The sequence below is a fragment of the Notolabrus celidotus genome, chromosome 20 (genome assembly GCF_009762535.1).
Source record: "Notolabrus celidotus isolate fNotCel1 chromosome 20, fNotCel1.pri, whole genome shotgun sequence".
NCBI classification, from domain to species: Eukaryota; Metazoa; Chordata; class Actinopteri; order Labriformes; family Labridae; genus Notolabrus; species Notolabrus celidotus.
Window position 1 is genome coordinate 26,908,028 of NC_048291.1, and position 21,675 is coordinate 26,929,702.

Below are 21,675 nucleotides of genomic sequence, written 5' to 3' on the forward strand. Positions count from 1 at the left end.
TTTATAACACTTCCACATGGGCTTCATATTTTGAGACTGAAAAAGATTGAAAATGACCAATGTCCTTCCAAAACGTCTCTTATGTGGTCTCTTTGTTTATTGTACACTTACAGAAAGCTCACAGGAGTTTTGTCAGACTAAGATAAGATAACTCAGATCTCCCTCCATGTTTTCAGCTCTTTGTCTTTTCAGTGGATCATTTAAGACGTGACATGATAAAGTTTGTCACAGCAGAGAGAGATCCTAACATCATGTCAGAGTGAAATGTCTGCCGTGTTGATCTAACAGCTTCTGCTTCTCGCTGCACTGAAAACAGTGACTGCACAACTTCTGTCTTTATTAACTGTTTTTAAGTCTGTCCTCGATGCCTGCACTTATGGAGTCGTGCGGTTACTGATGAGCTGTTAGCGTTTCCTCTTCAGATGGGAAGCTGATTAAAGTGAAACTGCCAAACGGATGAAACGCCTTCGTCTGAGCGGTCATCAGGATGGAAGTTTTGTGTCCGCCTCGAGACAGTCTGACGTCTTTTTACCAAACGTGCTGGTGCAGACGTGATTTAACTATTGCCATTTATTTTCTATTTAAGGAACCGTTACTAAAGCCAAATAACATTTAAAGAAGAAGAAACCAGGCGCTGGCTTTGAAGCTTTGAAGCTACTGAAGCTACTGAAGCTACTGAAGCATGCATCAAAGTGTGAGATCGGTGGAGAGTGACTCACTAACGCTCTCTACCTGCAGGATGGCATGCGTTCCAAGCTGCAGGATCTGTTTCAGGGATTCGTTAGACCATGATGAATCAGTTCTACGTTTTGAAATGTTTCTCTGTCATGAAATAAATGTGTGAACAATGATATTTTTTATTGTCAAAGAAGTGCTCAGGGAGATAAAACAAACAAGAGGACACATGTAGGACCCAGTCTGGACACTTTAATATGAACACAGGAGATCAGTACACTGCAGGGAACAACAGGTAGCACACATCGACCACGTCAAACCCACACACAGACACATCAGCCCATAACACATGAAACCAGTGAAGCTGCTGGACTTCATTCACATACCCACGGAGTGTAAAGGTTACAGAAACAACACTTTCTATGGCAGGACGTCTGTGACAGGGGGGGGGGGGGACTGGTCTGGATACTGGTTCAGGAGTCAAATACAGACATCTCCGCTCACTGATGTCGAGCAGCATGAGGTCGTAAGAGACCGGAGGCACGGTGAGCGCTGCGAGGTGAGTCCTCGTGGCCTCAGATACAAAGAGGGACATGAGTACGACCTGGACTTCTTACAGCTGATGTTGCTCTAAAGAGTTACTACGGTTACTGCGGTGATAAAGATGCGCATTGTTTTTACAAAACCTGAATAAAAGGTGTTAAACTCTTAGTCCTGATGCCCTGTCCGTGTATTACAAGTCTAGTTATTATAAAAACAGTCCCATGTGATGGTCTGGCAAATAATCAGAAGGCAACTTTGCTCTGTTTGGAGTTCTTCAATAAGGCCACATGGCTGCTGATTAAACTGCTCAGGGGAGGAGAAGCCGCCCCCTGAAAGTGAGCGGGTAACACAGGGTTAGAGGTAATTCTGTTCCCCCCTCACTTCTTCTCCCAGTGGGGCCCCCGGTTAAAGAGGTGGCCTTAATTCCAAATAATTCACCCAAGACTCTGGTACAAATAATCTTCTCAAAGGCTTAAGGAGAGCTGCGTCCAAGAGTCGTGTCCAGCAACGATTGCTCAACGAGCGTACAGCGGCCACATACAGTACACACAGCAGCGCTACTGCTCCCTGTACGATGCTTTCAAAAGGCAGATCACGGTAATCATACAAAAAGCATGTGAAATGTAGAGAAGGATGAAGAGAGAAGCACAGAAATCACATCGTTCTTATTTTTTCAACATTTTCTTGTTTTTCCTTTATAAACAAAAGTAACCTATAAATCTGGATTGTGCACATTATTTGCTTTCTCCATTTTAAAGGTGTAATACTTAACAAAAGGGAGCGTTAACAAAAGGGGTGGAATGATGAAGTGATCAGAGTTAGGAGACTGAAGGAGGAGGAGGGGAGGTGGCGTCGGACGGAGAGAGCAGAAAGCTTGGATCAAACATAATCCGGACATAAAAAGAGAGAAAGAGAGAGACAAAGCAGAGGATGACACGAGGAGGAGAGATAGAGAGAGAGAGAGGAATGCAGAGAGGGTGGAGGTTTAGTCTTTCCAGTCTTTCTTGATCGTGAGGCTCCACTCCCAGGAGAGATGATCGTGCTTGTCGTCGTCGGTGAACTTGGACTTGATGTTGTAGGTGCCGCGAGCCAGCATGCCTTTGGGTGCCTCCTCCATGGTGGTGAGGAACTCGTACTCCTCCTTCGGTCTGGGACCGTAGCTGCCCACCATGTAGTCGGACCTGTCGACTGGAGCATCAGAGGGAGACGGGAAGTCAGGAACAAGAGAGTATACACATTTAAAGAAAGAGCAACACGTCAAATATGGAGTTCTAGATGTTTTTTTGGGGCATTTTCGCCTATATTGGATCGGACAGCTGAAGAGAGACAGGAAGTGTGGGGAGTGGAGAGTAATGGTAAATGGTAAATGGACTTATATAGCGCTTTTCTAGTCTGACTGACCACTCAAAGCGCTTTTACAGGTTAGCTTAGTTAAACTCAGCTTAATTAAAAGGCACTATGAGGAGTTTTTCACCAGCTGAGAAACAGACTGAAACCAACACTGATGCCTCTTTATGACCTTCAAAAGCAAACAAAACCATAAACAACACTGATACCTTCTCTGTTGTCATTTTTAATGCCTTAAACCTCTCAGAGGGGGTAGGTGTCAGACCGCATGATTCACATTTGACTTTAGAAACATCCTTTTTCAGCTGTTTTCATGGCAAATAATCACTGAGTGATAAATCTGGCTGTTAAAAGACAGCAGGGAGGTTTTTGTTGAAAACACTACTTTTGCATGTACAGAAGAAGAGATAAGAAGTATCACTTAGTCCACAATGGGGCGCCATAATTGGTATAAATCAGAAGTTCCTCACAGCAGCTTTAACTGACTTGAAACATGCATTAGCAGCATTGACACGTGCATAAAACTCAAGAAAACTTCAGGGTGAGCTGCACAAGTGTCTGCTAACTTTTCCTGCAGCCCTGGGTAAAATGTGTGCAAGAAGTCAGGGTGATGGGGCGCCGTTGGTCTAAGCGTGTGCCCCATATACAGAGGCTATAGTCCTCGTCGCAGAGGTCGCAGGTTGGATTCCAGCCTCGACCATCTACTGCATATCCTCCCCCACTCTCCACTCTCCACTCCCCACACTTCCTGTCTCTCTCCAGCTGTCCTGTCCATTAAAGGCCCAAAAATATAACTTAAAAAAAAGGGTGAGCCGATGAGTGCATACAGGATGAAATGTTGGATAAAAGTCAAAGGGATGATGTTTATATGAAGCGATTGATGCAAAGAGCTTCATGCAACAGGATGCATGAAATCATGGAAGACGAGGAATTCTTTTCAAGATGTCTGCACGTCCCAACGTTTGCACAAAGCATCGATACACATGCACAAACTGTTATCACAGCCTCGGACTCTGTTGCTCTGTCTGCAGATTTCACACTGTGGTTTTTACAGCATGCCCTTCATGTCATCTACTCCCCCTCCCCCCCCCTCGCATGACAGTGAAAACTTCACACTGTGAGGGTCAAGCTTCAGACTTCAGATATTCTCCAGATGAAATAAAATCACAGCCTTACCCTTCACCCCTTTCCTGAACGTGGTCTGGTTGTATTTCAGGCCGGACACGATCTCCTTGTTGACCTGCAGAGAAAACAAACACACATCACTTCCTGACAAAGAGCTCGCTGAGGCTGCAGGAACGTCTCCATGCCTGCAGCAGTCTGAGACAACAAACAGAGAGGTGACGAAGAGCAGACTCTCTTACCTTGAAGTTGATCTTGATTCTGTAGTCGACTCCCTCCTTCAGCACAAACGGCTTCTTCTTGAAACCGTCCAGGTCTCCTGGAAGAGAACGACACAGCGTGAAGAGAAAGTCCAGACTTATCTCCAGAGCAGAGTCAGATTGAGATTATTGATCCTGACACACATTAACTGGAGGTCATAATCCAGCAGCGTGTTCAGAGACTGCCTGTTAACACCATGTAGTGCTTACACTGACCACTAGAGGGCACCGCTCCTTAAGTGTACCCATCCTTCCTGCTCTGCTCTGTGTGCCACCAGGAAACATCTCATTAGCCCACTTCCACAGGCATCATGTCACTACTTATTAGCCCACTAATGACGCAGCGGGTCGTCTGGTCTGAGTTTGCACACACTGATTACTCCTCCTTATTAAGTTCTCTATGAGCTCGTTGTGCCGCTGTGTTTGTTGTCAGAGCAGCCGGCTGAGCCTCTGAGACGTCGAGTAGAGACAAAGACCTGATCCTGTTCACGTGATCCGCTCACCTGTCAGGTCCAGGACCAGAGGGTTTGGCGCTGTCTCGCACAGCAAGGTCATCCTGGTCACCTGCACGTTGGGGACGCTTGGATCTGAGACAGAGAGAGAAATCAGAAACTATAAACATCATGTTTGATAAACTTCCCTTCTCTTCCTGACAGTAAATGAACACTTCAGTGTGAAGTGTTTTTATGACGCCTGACGGTCGTGTAAATAGACATTCCTCCTGATCTATTCTTCCTCTTACAGGAGTTTGTTTTTACTTCCTGCTTCATCACAGTTAGCTGTTTGGGTTTTAACTGGAGCTGTCAAATGATTCATTTCACATCAGGGTTAATCTCTGAACTTCAACAGGTCACTACAGTTCATCTCGTTTTTATCAATCAATCAATCAATCTTTATTTGTATCGCGCCAAATCACAACAAACGTTATCTCAAGACTCAGTCTGACCCCACCTTAATCCACCATGAGCATTGCACCTCACAGTATTTAGCTAGTGAGGCTAAACTTCCTTTTAACAGGCAGAAACCTCCAGCAGGACCAGACTCATGTTAGACAGCCATCATGCCTCGACCGAGTTGGGTCTTGAAAGAGGGATAGAGGGGATAGTGATGTTTTTAATCACAGTATTTAGCATTTCATGAGTTTTAAAGTCCATGTTCCTAACGTAGAGATATTCTCACTGACGTCTTGATTCATGAATCAGATTAATGTAATAAAACATCCTTCATGATCTCTACGTTTAGATGGATCATTCAGATAAAAGCTGCAACAGTGAGGTGTGAAATCATGACTTAAGAGGAAGCAGCTGCAGAGTGTCAGAGTGTCTGCGGTGATTCAAACACTCCACAACAGTGCCATGCTTTTTTAGATTGGTTACTTGCACGTGTACGCTCAGCTTGTATGTGATACCTCAAACTCAAAGTGCTTCTGTGATATTTAAACTCCAGCTGAGAATTAAATGTGCCGTTTAGGAGTGATGTCGTTATTTCCTGGCTGCAGCAGGAAGCAGGAAGACACTGCGGCTCGACTACAGTGTGCAAAGAGGGACAAAACAACCGACTGCGGTTGCATCGTGACTAACACCTGCACACACCTTCTCATTCAAGGGTTTGTATTTATTCTAATTATTTGCTTTGAACACAGCTTTGCACACTCTTGGTATTCTCTCAGTCTGCTTCATGAAGTGGTCTCCTGGAATGGTTTCTAATTAACATGAGCCTTGTGAAGAGTTCATTTGTAGAATGACTTGCCTTCTTAATGTGTTTGAGACCATCAGTTGTGTTGTTCAGAGGTAGGGTTAGTACACAATGGAGAGCACTATTTGACTACTGTTGTAATCCAGATTATGGCAAAACCAGATCATGTCATAGTTTTGATGTCTTCAGTATTAATCTACAATGTTGAAAATAATTAAGATAAATAAAAACCATTGAATGAGAAGGTGTGTCCAAACTTTTGACTGGTAGTGTGTATTTTTTTTTAAATCCTCTACATGTGGATACACAAACATATAAAGGATGTTTGTTTTTAACCGTTTGTCACTTTAAGTTTTTGTTCTCTCCTCACATCCGTTCTGTTTGTTATATTAGTTTCAGAGCTCACTTCCTGTCTCCATCTCCTCAGTAACTGCTGCTGCATGCTGTGTGCTATTCATGCATTGTTTAGTTGTTTTATTTATAGTTTACTCGACTGTTTTAAAGGGGACATATCACGCTTTTTTCATCAATATTCAATATATATTGGTCTAAGAGGTCCCCAAAACATGTCTTTAAAGTTTATGCTCAAAAAAACACTTTGAAATCAGATTTTGGTCTGCCTGAAAAACCCTCTTCTTCAGTCCTCCTCAGAACAGTCTGTTTTCCCTCTGACCACGCCCCCTCCGGAAGTGGATGTGCCTCGGCTGTCCAGCACGTTGATCTAATGTTTACATGTTGGCTGAATATACACGGCTGCTCAGAGATCGCGTTACTTCAACCCTCTGAATCTGATCCAGAATCTGATCCTGACAGAGAGGCGCCTGTAGCAGGACCTTTCTGAAGGATTGGTCACAGATTTAGTGTTTCTTGTTGTTTTATTTATCAGTATGTAGATGTGTGTCTTGGTACACAGCGACCAACATGTAGCTATGTGGCTATGCTAACTAGCGCTAGCACTTATCCATGATAAATAAAAATCATCCACTAGATCTTCAAATCTGCAGACGTGGGGAGTCAAACCGACCTTTGTGTTTATTAAGACAGCCTACAACTAGCATGCCTCCCTCCTAAGCTCCTTGTTAGCACACATTTGTGCAGGTAATGAAAAGCGAAGGAGGGATTCAGTATTATTTTATACAGTCTATGGGCTGAACAAGCTCCGAGCTCTGACTCTGTGACAGACCGGATATTGTTGTTACGTAACAAAAACACAGAAGTCTGAAACGGCTCGTTTCACACACATTTACAGAAAGGTGTAGAAATCAGAACAGGGGCAGAATGGATTCTTTTCATTCTCGGGGGGTTTGTAGACAGGGACACATATTTCAGGTAAAGAACCATTAAAAAGTCAATTTTGCATGATATGTCACCTTTAAATGCATTTTCACCAGCAGGCTGTGTTAAAGGTGCAACACTAAATAAATTAAGTTCCTTGCTCTCTTGGTACTGGGTCATTCTAGTAAAAGGTGTCAGGTAAAGATGCTCAGATCTCACCAATGAGCTGCGAGACTTTCTTGAATCCTGCGTTTGAAATAATAACGTTAAGAAATGTTAAACTTGATCCAACTTTCAAGTCATGGATAAATGATGTTATTCATCATTTGACATTTGAAAAAATACATTACACCACAAGAGGCAATGCCCAGAAATGTTATGACATCTGGCAACCTTTCTTAACTTATATAGGAAAAATGGAGGCGAAAGATATTATAAATTAGAGCTGATGACCCCACAACATTCCAGGTAATATTTATTTGTTTCATTTCTATTATTTATTTATTAAGAAGTATATTCTTATTTTGGGCTGCACGGTGGTGCAGTGGGTAGCGCTGTTGCCTCACAGGTAGGAGGTTCCTGGTTTAAATCCCCGGCCGGGCGGGCGCCTCTCTGTGTGGAGTTTGCATGTTCTCCCCGTGCATGCGTGGGTTCTCTCCGGGTACTCCGGCTTCCTCCCACAGTCCAAAAACATGCTCACCAGGTTAATTGATCACTTTAAATTGCCCGTAGGTGTGAGTGTGTGCGTGAATGGTTGTCTGTCTCTCTGTGTTTGCCCTGTGATAGGTTGGCGACCTGTCCAGGGAGTACCCTGCCTTCCGCCCGTAGCCAGCTGGGATAGGCTCCAGCCCCCCGTGACCCCTAATGGGATAAGCGGTCAAGATAATGGATGGATGGATATTCTTATTTTGTGTGTACATTCATGCATGTGTGTTCGCGTCTATGTGTATATATTAGTGTCTGTGTGTGTGTGTATGTATGCATATGTGTATCCTGTTTATTTCATTTATTTATTCACTTTTATTTATTTAATTTTGTCTTTTCACAATTTATTTTGTTTTCTTTCTAAGTAAGGTACATTGGGAGAGGGGCTCTGTTGGAGCCTTGGGGTGGTTCACTGTTCAAAAAATGAGACATCATTGCTGTATAATGTTTGTTTGTGTACAACTGTTGAAAAACCAATAAAAATACCTCGACTAGGGCGTGGACTTAGTCTAATGGTTAAGTTGCGCTCCCATGTAGTGGGTGGCCGGGGTTCGAATCCAGCCTGTGGCCTCTTTCCCGCATGTCATTCCCCCCCTCTCTCCCAGTTTCCTACTCTATCCACTGTCCTCTCCTCTATTAAATAAAGGTGTTAAAGCCCAAAAAACACAACTTCAGAAAAGACCTTGACTAAAAAAAGAAATGTTAAACTTTTGCAACTTCTTCTACAAATGTTGTAATTTAAAGTGCAGAAGCCTTAAAGTCCATCAGTTATCGGAGTGCTTTGCATGAATGCATCCATACGTTGATTCCTCTGAGTGTTTTCACAACAAATAGAGTCCTGCCTCTCTGTGCTGTTAGTATTACAAACAGCTGTTACAGAATCTGTTATGGACACACATGAGCAGAGGAGAGGTCTGAGAAATATTGTGAAGTAAAGTGAGAGTTATGAATATCCTGTACCTGCGACATCATCGGCTTTCCCCAGCAGCGCCTCCTTGTACTTGCGCAGGCTCTCGTCGTCTTTGTCCAGTTCCTGGATCTCCTGTAAACTCTTCTGGGCGGGAGCTTTGTAGTTGACCGGACAGTCGCCCTCGTCGTTGGCTGCTGCGATCTCTGCCAGCTGCTCTGGTGTGGGTTCCTGCTCTGCCATGGTGTGTGCTAACCGCAGACACACAGAAAGAGAGAGAAAGAAAGAAAGAAAGAAAGAGAGGGAACCGGTTAGAAAACAGGGAAACAATAATACAGACAGCAGACCACTTCCTCCTTCCTACATTTAACTTTGCTGTAATGAATTCAATCCTGCATGAGGAGCTAAAGACGTCCTGCTGATGGATGAGCACCACAGATTATTTATCCAGAGGGGGCCCTCAGTGAACTTTGACCCACAGGGAGCTATGGCAACACAACAGGCTCTGCTTACAGCCAAAGATGTGACAACGCAGCAGGAGACAGCCTTGTTTAGTTTCAGTCCCCAGCAGCACAGATGAGAGCCAGGACACAAGCAGCCTCCTCGGCTCTGGGTTCAGTTCCTCGGACGCCCTGCAGAGACCAGAGGACTGAAGCCTGGTGCCGGTCTGAGCTGCAGGCTTCCCTCACTCGCCACAAAACAGCTGTCAGACTCCAGCAGAGGAACAGCAGCACTGATGTGTCCGTCTGCACTCAGCTGCACTGTAACACCAGTCACAGCTGATTAGGAGCGAGGGCGCTGATTTAAAACAGACACACCAGGAGATCATCTCTGTGCTGCAGGGACAGAGGTGCTGCTGGGATGGAGGTGCTGCTGGGACAGAGGTGCTGCTGGGACAGAGGTGCTGCTGGGACAAATACTAAGATGGAAAAAATACTGTGGCCGAAAAAAAGTTTGAATCTTCCAGCTTCTTAGATTGAAGGATTTGTTTCTTACTTTGTCCTTTCAGGTGGAAATAAAGGGTCAAAATATCAATACAGCGATATATGGTGGTCCTGACTCGAGCTCACTATCTTATCTTTGGTGCAAAATATCAGAAACTAAATTTGAAAATAATGAAAATCTCTGACAAATTTCCCCTCCAGTTTAACTCAGTGTCACTAATTGAAGACACCTAGCCATGGCGCTAACGTACTGCATGGTATAGGAACGAAGTGTATTGCATCTCATCATTTTGCATCGTAAAGTAACATATCGTAAAGTAACATTGTATAACAATGTAACATATCGTAAAGTAACATATCGTAAAGTAACATATCGTAAAGTAACATATCGTAACGTAACATATCGTAAAGTAACATTGTATAACAATGTAACGTAACGTAAAGTAACATATTGTAAAGTAACGTCATATAACAAAGTAACGTATCTTTAAGTAACATTATGTATATTGTAAAGTAACATCGTATATCGTAAAGTTACATTGTATAACAATGTAACGTAACGTAAAGTAACATCGTATATCGTAAAGTTACATTGTATAACAAGGTAACGTAACGTAAAGTAACATCGTATATCGTAAAGGAACGTCGATTAACAACGTAACGTATCGTTAAGTAACATATGTATCGTAAAGTAACATATCGTATGACAATGTAACGAATCGTAAAGTAACATGTTGGATAACAATGTAACATATCGTAAAGTAACATATCGTATAGAAACGTAACGTATCGTTAACATATCATGTATCGTGAACTAACATGTTGCATAACAATGTAAAATTTCTTAAAGTAACATATCATGTATCGTAAAGTAACATGTCATATAACATTGTAACATATCGTAAAGTAACATGTCGTATGACAACGTAACGAATCGTTAAGTAACATGTCATGTATCGTACAGTAACATATCGTATAACAACTTCAACATATCGTAAAGTAACATATCATATGACGTAATGAATCGTAAAGTAACATATTTTTTATCGCAAAGTAACATCGTATAACAACATAACATATCGTCTGATATCGTATCGTAACATTGTAACATAACATATCGTAACGCAACATATCTCAACGCAACATATATCGTAACATATCGCAACGTATCATATCGTAACATTACATATGGTAACATTACATATCGTAACATTACATATTGTAACGTAACACATCGTAACGTAACATATATAACAACTTAATGTATCGTAATGTATCACATCATGTAACTTTGTACACCAATGTAACATTTCTTTAAAGTAACATAATGTAACTTGTAAAGTGACGCACTATCTTGTAGTAACAATGTTTTTTTACGATGTAACACATCATATCGTCTGGTTCATTAACGCACCGTAACGAGTCGTATCTAACAGTAATGTAACGGATCATGAGGAATAGTTTAGACGTACTTTATTGTTTACAGTAACTCATCATATCTTATAATACAGTAATGTTACGTATCATATTGTATCTTAAAGTAGAGTAATGTAACATATTGTGAGTTTCCTGTGATTCCCATCTCTGGTATGAAACCTTCTGATTTCTCTTTGAACAATAGAAACATCTTGAAGGTGTCGTTTTTATCCCTGAGGGTTGTGACGACTCTCCTCTCACTTCACCAAACGACCTATCATAAACCCTTCCCTCAGAGTCGATCATAAAGATGTTTTGATGCACGGTCTGTACCAGACTCCTTATCTGTTATTAACACCTGGTGCACATGTGTCTGATGCAGCTTTACAAAGCTGATCAACACCTGCAGCGCCCCCGGGGCAGCTGGGTAATAGTGTCATAACACTTGTTCTGTGTGGTCTGCTGCATCATCGACTCTCGGAGGAGTCAACAGTGCAGCTGTAAGTGTTACAAGTGATGTTAAATATTGATGTCAGCATTATTCAGGGGGGTCACTCACATTTAAGAAGTCTTTCCTTCCAGTTTACAGAAAGTGACGCCCTCATCCTGACTATTTTCAACATGTGCACGCTGAGAGAAACCAACTTCCTGTTTCTGAGCAAATTCAACCAACAAAGGTCGAGTAAGAGAAACTGTCTCGATCATAAAGAAACAAGAACGGATCTTTGTAGTGTCAGAACAGAGAGAGAGAGGAAGATGATCAGAAGGGGACACATTCTCCTTTTAAGTCTATTAAACTGAACTTAATCTGAAGTTAGAGTAATCTCTTCATGAGCAAATCACACACCAGGTAACAAACAGGCTCAACACAATCATCCAATAAATCACACTCCTGCAAACAGACACGCCACGCAACAACACACAAACTGGATTGTCTGAGCCGCGCCGCTCTCTGTTCTATTGTGTTCTCATATGTAGTTGGGTATTAGCCAAGCAGGAACTGAGAACGCAGCGCCGCTTATCCAAAACAGGGCCTCTGCATCCATAAAAGCACACATTCCCCCCGTCTGCCAGTGATGGTGAGCTTCAGGCCGGTCAGCTGCATGTGTCTCTGCTCCTAATGAGGCCGAGCGGCTCCTTCTCACAGGGAGGAAAATAACCCCAGATAACAGAGACATGCTGTCCTATCAGTCTTTAAGTACCAACTGATAGGTTGTTGTGTTTTTTTTCACTTCCTCTGCAGGCCGCAGGGTGAGTGCAGCAGCAGCATACCAGAGTCACAGAGGAGGAAGTGCTGGCTGATATAATGACACATGTTTGGTACAGAGCTGCACCATACACACAATTAGAGTCCTTAAAAATGTAGGAGAGCGAGACGCAGGACGATGCAACATGTCAGGACTTATATCGGAGAGGTAGACGCCAGAATCATGAACTTTGATATGACACCATCAAAGATCTAACAATAGCACCACAGCAACAAAAAATAAACTCCTGGGAACCCACGTTTTTTTATTTTGTTGCATTATGCCGATACAGAAATAGTATCTGAAGGCCGAGCATTGATCGTCATGAGTGGTTTTGAGCTCACAGCTCAGACACACGAGGGGAGCAGGTAACATCATTGTGTCTCATCTGCTTTCTGTTGCATCCTCAAGAGACACCCAAACAGACTCTAAATCTGTCAGTGTTTAACGACCCTGTGAGTGAGGACAATTAGTGGCCTAGTGTCTGTGATGGAGGGCAGAGCAGAGACACACAGGAAGCAGGAAGAAGCGCAACTTCAGCAGCAAGGACAACGAGTCCAACAGCTTCCTGTTTGTTTCTGCATCTTTAATTAATCTGAATGAACACTTAAAGCTCCTGTGAGGAACTTCTGCTTCTACTCAATTTGGCGCCCCCTGTGGACAAAACAGGTAACAGCTGATCTTAAAAACTCATCTTTCTTTTTGTTCCTAATAGTCAAATGAATCCCTCAGAGAATCTTTGCCATGGAACAATGCAAACAAAGTTGTGGTGTTTTTTTTGTTTGTTGATTCTTCGTACACCTATCCTGCCGCAGCAGAATCCAACATCAAAACAACACTATAGAAATAACAGCTCACAGTCTGCAGGTTGGGACTGACACACAAGGGGAGCAGGTAACATTGTTGTGTCTCATCTGCTCTTTGTTGCATCCTCAAGAGACACCCAAACAGACTCTAAATCTGTCAGTGTTTAATAACCTGTGACCTAGTGTCTGTGACGGACGGACGAGCAGAGGAAGCAGGAAGAAGCACAACTTCAGCAGCAAGGACAACGAATCCAACAGCTTCCTGTTTGCTTCTTAATCAATCAATCTTTATTTGCATAGCGCCAAATCACAACAAACGTTATCTTAAGATGCTTTTACAAACAGAGCACCTTAATCCACCATGAGCATTGCACCTCGCAGTATTTAGCTAGTTACAGCGGAGAGGAAACACCTTCTTTTTACAGGCAGAAACCTCGAGCAGGACCAGACTCATGTTAGACACACATCTGCTGAGACCCAGTTGGGTCTGGAAAGAGGGATAGAGGAGAATAAGAGATGGTGAGAGGGAGCGGTGATAGTGATGAGATGAGTAGTAGAAGATGATGCCGCTGGAGTCTGGAACCTCCACAGCAGGAGGAACCTACGAGACAAGGGAGCTCAGGGACTCCAGAAAGGTCTATGGTTTCTTCATCTTTCATTGCTCTGAAAGAACACTTAAAGCTCCTGTGAGGAACTTCTGGTTTTGGGTCAATTTGGCGCCCCCTTATCTCATTCTGTACATGCAAAAGTATCATCTTTCAGTTTGTCAAATGATCCCTCATTGAGAATCTTTCCCATGGAACAATGCAAGCATAGTTCTGGTGGGTTTTCTAGGTTAATTCTGCGTACGCCTGACCTGCTGCTGCAGAATCCAACATTAAAACAACAATAAATTAATAATAAATCTTCTTACTGACTGTCTTGTTTGAATTTGTACGTCACAAAGAAGCTTCAGTATTAATTTCAGCCTGTTTCATGAGCAGAGAAAAACTCCTCACAGGAGCTTTAAGATATCTGAAACACTGAGGACAGAGTGAGTCGCCTGGACGAACAGTTAACCAAATTAAAGCAGAAACCAACACTGCCAAATTATATTATTGTTATTATCATTTAAAGGCTTCAAACAGGGCAGAGATACCATCTTAACTCAGTGTAATTGTTGATTCAGATAATTAGAGGCCTGTGGGCGGAGTAGAATGGATTACTTCTCACAATATTGACACCACCACCCTCATAATGATGCACATTCTTCCTGTCTAACTCAGCTCAGACAATGCAGTCTGTGGCTACATGCTACCCTGACAGGAAGAGGGACGCTCATTGTTTGGGCCTGCTGGGAGACGGCACTTGGGTCATGAGACGCTGCAAACACTCTCCACTTCTCCACCTCTCCGCCTCTCCACCTGAGCGCTCAATCCTTCCTGCATCAACGGGAGAATAATCTGTTTGTTTGACAGAGTTCAGCTGCACACTTTGACAAACACACCGGGTCCTGGCAGCAGCTGGGATTAGCTACGTTACTTAGCAACACAGCTCGGCAATGAGATTAGAGAGAGTGGGATTATGGCTAATGAGGCATTCGGGGACAGGAGGTTGGAAAGTGTTTAGAGGTGTCAACGTTGACACATCAAGAGGATTCTCTCGACAGGAGTCATTAGTGGCACTGACACAGGATAACGGAGGATCAGGGAATCCCTGTGTGAACATGCAGGAGGTGACAGAGTGTGTGTGAGGGCAAGGATGTTCGATACCTTCCCACTGTGCTTCAGATGCACGGCCAGTCAGTCAAAGAGTCACTATTTGACATGAGTTAACATTAAATTAAAAACTACACGTGTTCCCCAGGAGCAAAGTGAGAGCGAGTGCATCCCCGCCTCCTCATTACACTACAAAGTCCACAGCTTCCAGTCTTTGGGGACGTCTTATTTATCATGCAAACATGCTTCATTGATAACTTAATGAACATACGACTGCAGAAGCTTTGCAGAGCAGCCACCACCTGCTGATTCGTACATCATGTAACAGAATCAGAAATACTTTATTCATCCCGGGGAGGGAAATCCAGTCATCACAGAGCTCTTATGAACAGTATGTGATAAAGTCAAAATATTAATAGAAGAAGGAATAAGGGGCGCTGTTGGTCTAGTGCAGGGGTTCCCAAACTTTTCAGCCTGCGACCCCGAAAAAAAAGGTGCCAAAGACTCGGGTCCCCCACTGTCCCTCACAGTGATTTAATGTGTCTTCATGTAGCTGGTCTGCAGAAAATGACCCAACCTATATGAGCATGTGTCTGTGTTTCCTGTGCTGTTATGAATGAACCTGCTGCTACTGATGCTTTAGATAACTAACTGTTCACTAACCCTAAACTTAGGAGTCATCTGGGAACAAAGAAAGGCAGAGAACTCATTACTAGGGATGCACCGATCCAATCCTGGTATCGGCTAGATCGGATATCGGTGACAAGGGGCCGATATTTAGTGCCGATCCACATGGCAGATCTACTCATCTGTGTATTTTTGCCCGGTAGAGTAAGAATGCATTCAATGATTTTAAAGGCCCTCCTCCCTGCCACAGGTTCCTCTTATCCACCGCTGAGGTTTAAAGTTGAATTGTATCTATTGGTTATGAAGATTAACTCACCAAACTGCTGGTACACATTTAGAATCTCTTGAATAATGATCCTGTCAGTTTAAAAATCTTTACTTTATTTTGGTTTACAAAGTCAGAAAAGCCTGAAGTTACCAAAACATGATTCTATCCTCACATTAAGGAATAGAGATTGTTGGGGCGCTGGTGGCGTAGCGGTCTAAGCGCCCCACATACAGAGGCTTCAGTTCTCGTCGCAGGGGACGCCGGTTTGATTCCCGGCCGGTCGACCATTTCCTGCATGTCTTCCCCCGCTCTCTACTCAGCTGTCCTATCAAATAAAGGCAAAAAGGCCAAATAATATAACTTAAAAAAAAAAAAAGGGAATAGAGATTATTAAATCAATACCTGGATCAGATCGGATAGTATCGGTATCGGCAGGTACCAAAGCCCAGGTATCGATAGAGGTATCAGGACCTTAAAAGTAGGATCAGTACATCCCTACTCATTACATGTTCTATTTTCAAGGTTTCATTTCAAGGTTAGCTACTATATGTCGACATGTTTTACTATAATGGGTCAAATGTACTTCCTGTAGATAACTTAAAAAACAAACCAGGGTTCCCACTCTTTTCCAGAGATCATTTTCCAGGACATTTTCAGTGATGATCAAGCTGGTATGACAGTCTAAATTTAGTTCCTAAATAGTCTAATATGTTCCTCTCAGTGGAAGTCTACATTGAAGACATGCAGACTATGGCTATCCATGAAATCATCTCTTACATGCTTAAAAATGATGGCAAATTAATTATAGAACAATGCAACCACAGATGTACAGCACTTCACTTTATTAGTGCAACCAAGAAACAATGATGGGCAACATCTCATCTTTCTCTTTTCTCAAAAAATATAAAATGAGCTAAGAAAAAACAAAAGAGCCAGCAAAGGACTCTGGAAGCTGCCTTACTGAAATAAATAAATACTAATAATAATCAGAGGATCAGTGCATTTATGACCTAAATAGATGTGAGTGACAAAAATGGCCACAAATGTTGAATGGGGATGTTTTTTTTTAACATTGTTAGATCGCACACAGTCATGTTGGAATCATTTTCCAGGACATTTGACTTTTTCTCCCATTTTCCAGGACTGGAAAACTGGTCAACTGTTTTCCAGGTTTTCCAGTTTTTCCAGGACGCGTGGGAACCCTGCAAACACTCTGGAAGACATCTCACGACCCCCCAATTGTGTCTCCAGACACACTTTGGGAACCCCTGGTCTAGCGGTCTAAGCGCCCCACATATAGAGGCTGTAGTCCTCATCGCAGAAGTTGCTGGTTCGACTACCATCCCCTGCATGTCTTCCCCTGCTCTCTACTCCTAATGTTTCCTGTCTCTCTTCAGCTGAACTATCTAATAAAGGGCAAAAGTCCCAAAAACTTAAAGAAAAAGAAGAAGAAGGAATAAAATAAGATGTAAACAGAAATTGGACTTTGTTGGATATTGCATGGTTATCATACGGATAGAAACACGTGTAGAAACACTTGCAGGTAATTCAAGAAGTGGAAGTCCTGCAGCTGATGACTGATACGGTTTCACTGCTCACGCTTACCTCAGAGAAACTACAGGACATGAAAGCTGCCTCACCGACAGTGATGAAGGGAAAGCGACCCCATGTGAGGTGACATTTAGCTCGGCCGTTTGGCTTTTGAAGGTGTCACCCAGGGGTGCAGGGCTGCTTTCATCCCTGCTCTCTCTCTCATGCAGACCTTTGCGATGGTCACTTCACCTCACATGCCATCTACGCTTCTCCTGGTTGTGCAACAAATTTAATTCAACCTGATGTGATGAAATGATCGTCCAATGCAGCTAATGCATGCATGTAATCTTTAATACTTGAAGTGTTTTAAAGTCAAAGCTGTGTGAAGAACAGCACTCAGCAGCTTTTTAATGTGCATCATTACCTGAGTGTTGCTGCAGGTTTTAGGTGACGGCTAATCGTGCAAAAAGCAGATCTGTGAATGCAACAACTGGGATTTAAAACTTTTAAAACAACTGTTCACTTCACACTTAGAATTTACACCTGATGGTAACTCAGGCAGCGTTTCAGTCAAGGAAGAAATGTCTGCAAACTTCCTTTTAGTGTAGAAAGCTTCACGATGATTCATATCCTTTAGAGCGCAAAACCACAGACGGCAGAGACGAGTTATTTTCTGAGCGCTGTTCTCATGAGGTCGACTCAGCCTGGTCGTTATTAAAGGATGCTTTAGGGTCAGAAATGCAGAAGAAGGACAGAGCGATGAACTGGAGGTCATGTTATTAGATTAAATGATGATAAAATGTAGTCTTCCACATACCAACGCTTTCAGGAAGTGTTACAACAAGAGCTGTTTAGAGCGCTGAAGCAAGAGGAAGTCAACTGCAAGAGGAGAAAAGGAGTGGCAGGATGAAACCAATGAGACAAAAAAAACAAGAGAAAACTTCATCAATGAGTGAAATGTTAATTATCCACAGAGAGATGTTAAATCAGAGAGAGGAGAGTAGTCAGAGGAGGTGGGTGAGATCACTCTGAAAGAAGGGAGACTAACTCTATCCCAGGAAGAAGCAGAACAAATAGGAAGCTTCTAAAATAGCTGAGGAGAAATCCCTGCGTGAGCGACAGGAAGCTGGGAGTGAATAGGAGAGTCAAGGTGCCAGCTCAAAGGTCATCCGCACTCCTCAAGCCCGGACTCAGGAGGCCGCCCCGGGACCGGGGCTTGATGGAGGAGACAGAGTCTGTTCACTGATGTTAGGAGGTTTAGATGGAGAGAAGTAACTGGTGTAAAGAGATGAGGGTGTAGATTTGAAATCATGTTATTTTTAACACTATGTTTCATCTTTGTGAGAAACTGGGAACTCACAGAATTCAATCTAATTAAGTCCTGGTGAAAATGCTCCTGCAGGGGGGTGCTTTGGGAGTTTTTGAAACGTTAAGATATTTTTCAGAATTTTTGGAGAACTTCAAATTTTTCATTTAAATTTTCTAGACACTAATGGAGATTTCCAGAATTGTTCAAACTGAATTTTTAATCCCTTTTTGAATTGAAAATGAAAATGGTTTGATCTGAGAAACTGTGGAAATGTTTGTATTTATTTATTTAATTTTTTAGACATTTTTTGATTTTTTTTTTCCTTCTTTTGGGAGAGTTTAATTTGAAAATAACCCCCCTAAAAAATCCAAAATATTGACAATATTTATTTGAATATTCCAGAAGTTTCCAGATATTTTAAAGTAGAAAATAATTGGCCAAAATCCTGAAAAAATATGAAAAGTTTTTGAGACATTTTGTCAATTTTTTGAATATTTTTTAAATGTTTCTAGAAAGTTTTAAAAATGTTGTATAAAAAGTGAAACAGTTTCCACATCTCTTGTAAGTCCATGTGTGTGTGCTGAGTTTGAGAGTGTGTGTTGAAGAAGGCTGGCTTGCATCTCGCCACCTTTTCTCCTGCAAGACTGATCTAGAACACACAAGTCCTCTGACAGGAAGCCCGGTCCTCAGAGGTCTCTAAAACTGCACCATGTAGAGTCCCCAGAGGTCTCTAAAACTGCACCATGTAGAGTCCTCAGAGGTCTCTAAAACTGCACCATGTAGAGTCCTCAGAGGTCTCTAAAACTGCACCATGTAGAGTCCTCAGAGGTCTCTAAAACTGCACCATGTAGAGTCGTCAGAGGTCTCTAAAACTGCACCATGTAGAGTTTAAACAGGGTCTAATCAGTAGAGAATAATGAGCATTATATCAAACTCCCTCTTCAGATACGCAGCCAGGGGGTTCTGTTCTTCACTTGCATAAGCCAGTGAATGCAACCCGGCTCAGGCTTGAAAGATTCTGAACTTTGCACTCCTCTGTGAGCTGCAGGAACATGTCCAGGCGCCCTGAGACTGAAGTCAGGAATTACCTGCAGTAAAAAAAAAACTGCTGACTCGACTTCAGATCCACCAGAGGGACAGACAGACACAGAGGCATCTGGATGCTTCCAGGCTGCAGGTTCACTTGAAGCCAACACAGGAGAAGTGACTTGAAGCACTTCTGATCTGACATGATGTGAACTTTGTGCACTTGACAGTGAGAGCTCTGAAAGGAGCCAAGATGGAGGCTAAGTTTAGGTGTGAGCCCTCCTGCCAGCTCAAATTAAGATCCAGGAAGTGCAGAGAGAGTTCCTCCTGAGGCGCATGACAGCCTCTTTACGCACACTTTTAAAAGTAGATTAAAGACGCATGTGAGTTCACATCATAACCACATGTTTGATGCATTAATGAAAGTGTGTTTTAATGTGATAACCTCTGGAATACATGACTCTAATGTTACCGCCGCTTTGCACCTCAGACTGATCAACACCCGGAAACTACAGACTCATGTTCCTGCCCTCCTCCTCCTCACCGGGTCCCTTCATACAGCCTGAGAGAGTTTAACAGCTTCAGGAGTTTAATTTAACTTCATGTGAGTTATATAGTTATAAAAAACACAACCCGGACTGAAGGAAGTTCCTCTTTGATAAACACATTCCGCCTTCCCCTGCTTCACCTTCATACAAACACTTCCTCCTCTTCAAGTGTGGAAAAGTCCTTTAAAGTTCACCAAACCGGAAGCACGAGGGTGTTAAAGTGTGAAAAGAGAGTCAGAAGAAAAGTTTAGAAAGTGTTTCATCAACTCTTACCGTTATACCGCTGCTAGGCTGCTCCGGTCCTCTGTGAATGCTGCTGAGAGGGAGAGAAGTGAAGACCAGGACGAGAATCGGAGCCCACGACCCGCTGTGCTGCAGACCACATCCGGTCTGACACCTTCAAAATAAAACCAGTGCAACGTCAGTCTATGTAGAGCAGGGGTGTCCAAACTTTTTTCAAAGAGGGCCACATTTGATGTTGTCAGAATACCTCGGGGCCAGTGGCTCCTACTGAGACTGAGTAATCCTAAAAGTTATATATGAAATATCTATTAAATAACAATTATTTTACATTTCTTCTCAACAAGACAGTAACTAGGAAGTTTTCAGTTCTCCAAAAGCCATGTAAACATTAGCAGACTTTATCTTCTTCTGGAGATAAATGTCTTTCATTAGGGTCGGACAATCTGGGAAAAATATTGTATCATTATTTTCCTATGGCAAGGATCACAATCTGGATTTCATCACACTTCTTTTTCATGTTGTTTTTAAGACTTGTCTGAGCAGCAGACAACACTTTTAGAACAAAATAATTATTTTCCTGCATTCCGAACATTTTTTAAGCACCAAATTTTTCCCTTTTCTGTACAATTTCATAATTTTGATCTTGTCTCGTGTCCTCTTTTGTGTCTTCTGAACTTTTAGCGTTCATCAAGAACATTTTCACATCATTATAAAAACATTAATTTGAAAACCTGTCAGCTTTAAGAGTTCTTGTGATTCTTCTTTAGTGCCGTCTTGCAGTATCCCCAGAGCTTTGGCTTTAGACAGGTAGTCCATATGGAGCTTTTTGAGACGTTTCTGGATTGACTTTAGTTTTGTTTGTGCGCTTGAAAGAAACTGCAAATGTACAGATGATTCAGAATGTGATTAATTTCTGTGCTACAAATAACACATTTTAAGATGGAAGCTTGGGGCCATAAATAAATGGACCTTGGGCCGCAATTGGCCCCCGGGCCGTACTTTGGACATGCCTGATGTAGAGTGATTAAAGCATTTTTTTTTTATTTAAGTGGTGCATTTATTCAAGAGCATGGCAATACATAATTTAAATAAGATGCATCAGTGATTAAATATGTACAGTTGAGCTCATAAGTTTACATACCCTGGAAGAATTTATGATTTCTTTGCCATTTTTCAGAGAATATGAATGATGACACAAAAACTGTTCTTTCACTCATGGTTAGAGGTCGGGTGGAGCAATTTATTATCAAACAAATGTGTTGCTAATTGTGTAGTAATGGCTTTTTTCTGGCAACTCGACCTTGCAGCCCATTTTTCTTCATGTGCATCTTGAAACAGCCACACCATCTTTTTTTCAGAGAGTTCTGTATTTCAGATGAAGTTATTTGTGCGTTTTTCTTTGCATCCCTTAAATTTTTCCTGGCAGTTGTGGCTGAGATTTCTGTTGGTCTACCTGTCTGTGCTTCAGTTTCAACAGAATCC

At 42.4% G+C, this 21,675-nt stretch overlaps 1 protein-coding gene across 1 annotated transcript; it reads right to left on the bottom strand.

Moving 5' to 3' along the window:
- Positions 1-907: 907 nt before the first annotated feature.
- Positions 908-20,347, bottom strand: arhgdia (Rho GDP dissociation inhibitor (GDI) alpha). The gene is made up of 6 exons (XM_034710915.1): positions 20,224-20,347; positions 8,583-8,780; positions 4,451-4,534; positions 3,930-4,006; positions 3,742-3,805; positions 908-2,406 (listed from the first exon to the last, which is right to left on the bottom strand). The coding sequence occupies exons 2-6, from the start codon at positions 8,770-8,772 to the stop codon at positions 2,204-2,206; spliced, it is 618 nt and encodes a 205-aa protein (XP_034566806.1). The 5' UTR covers positions 8,773-8,780; positions 20,224-20,347; the 3' UTR covers positions 908-2,203.
- Positions 20,348-21,675: the final 1,328 nt, after the last annotated feature.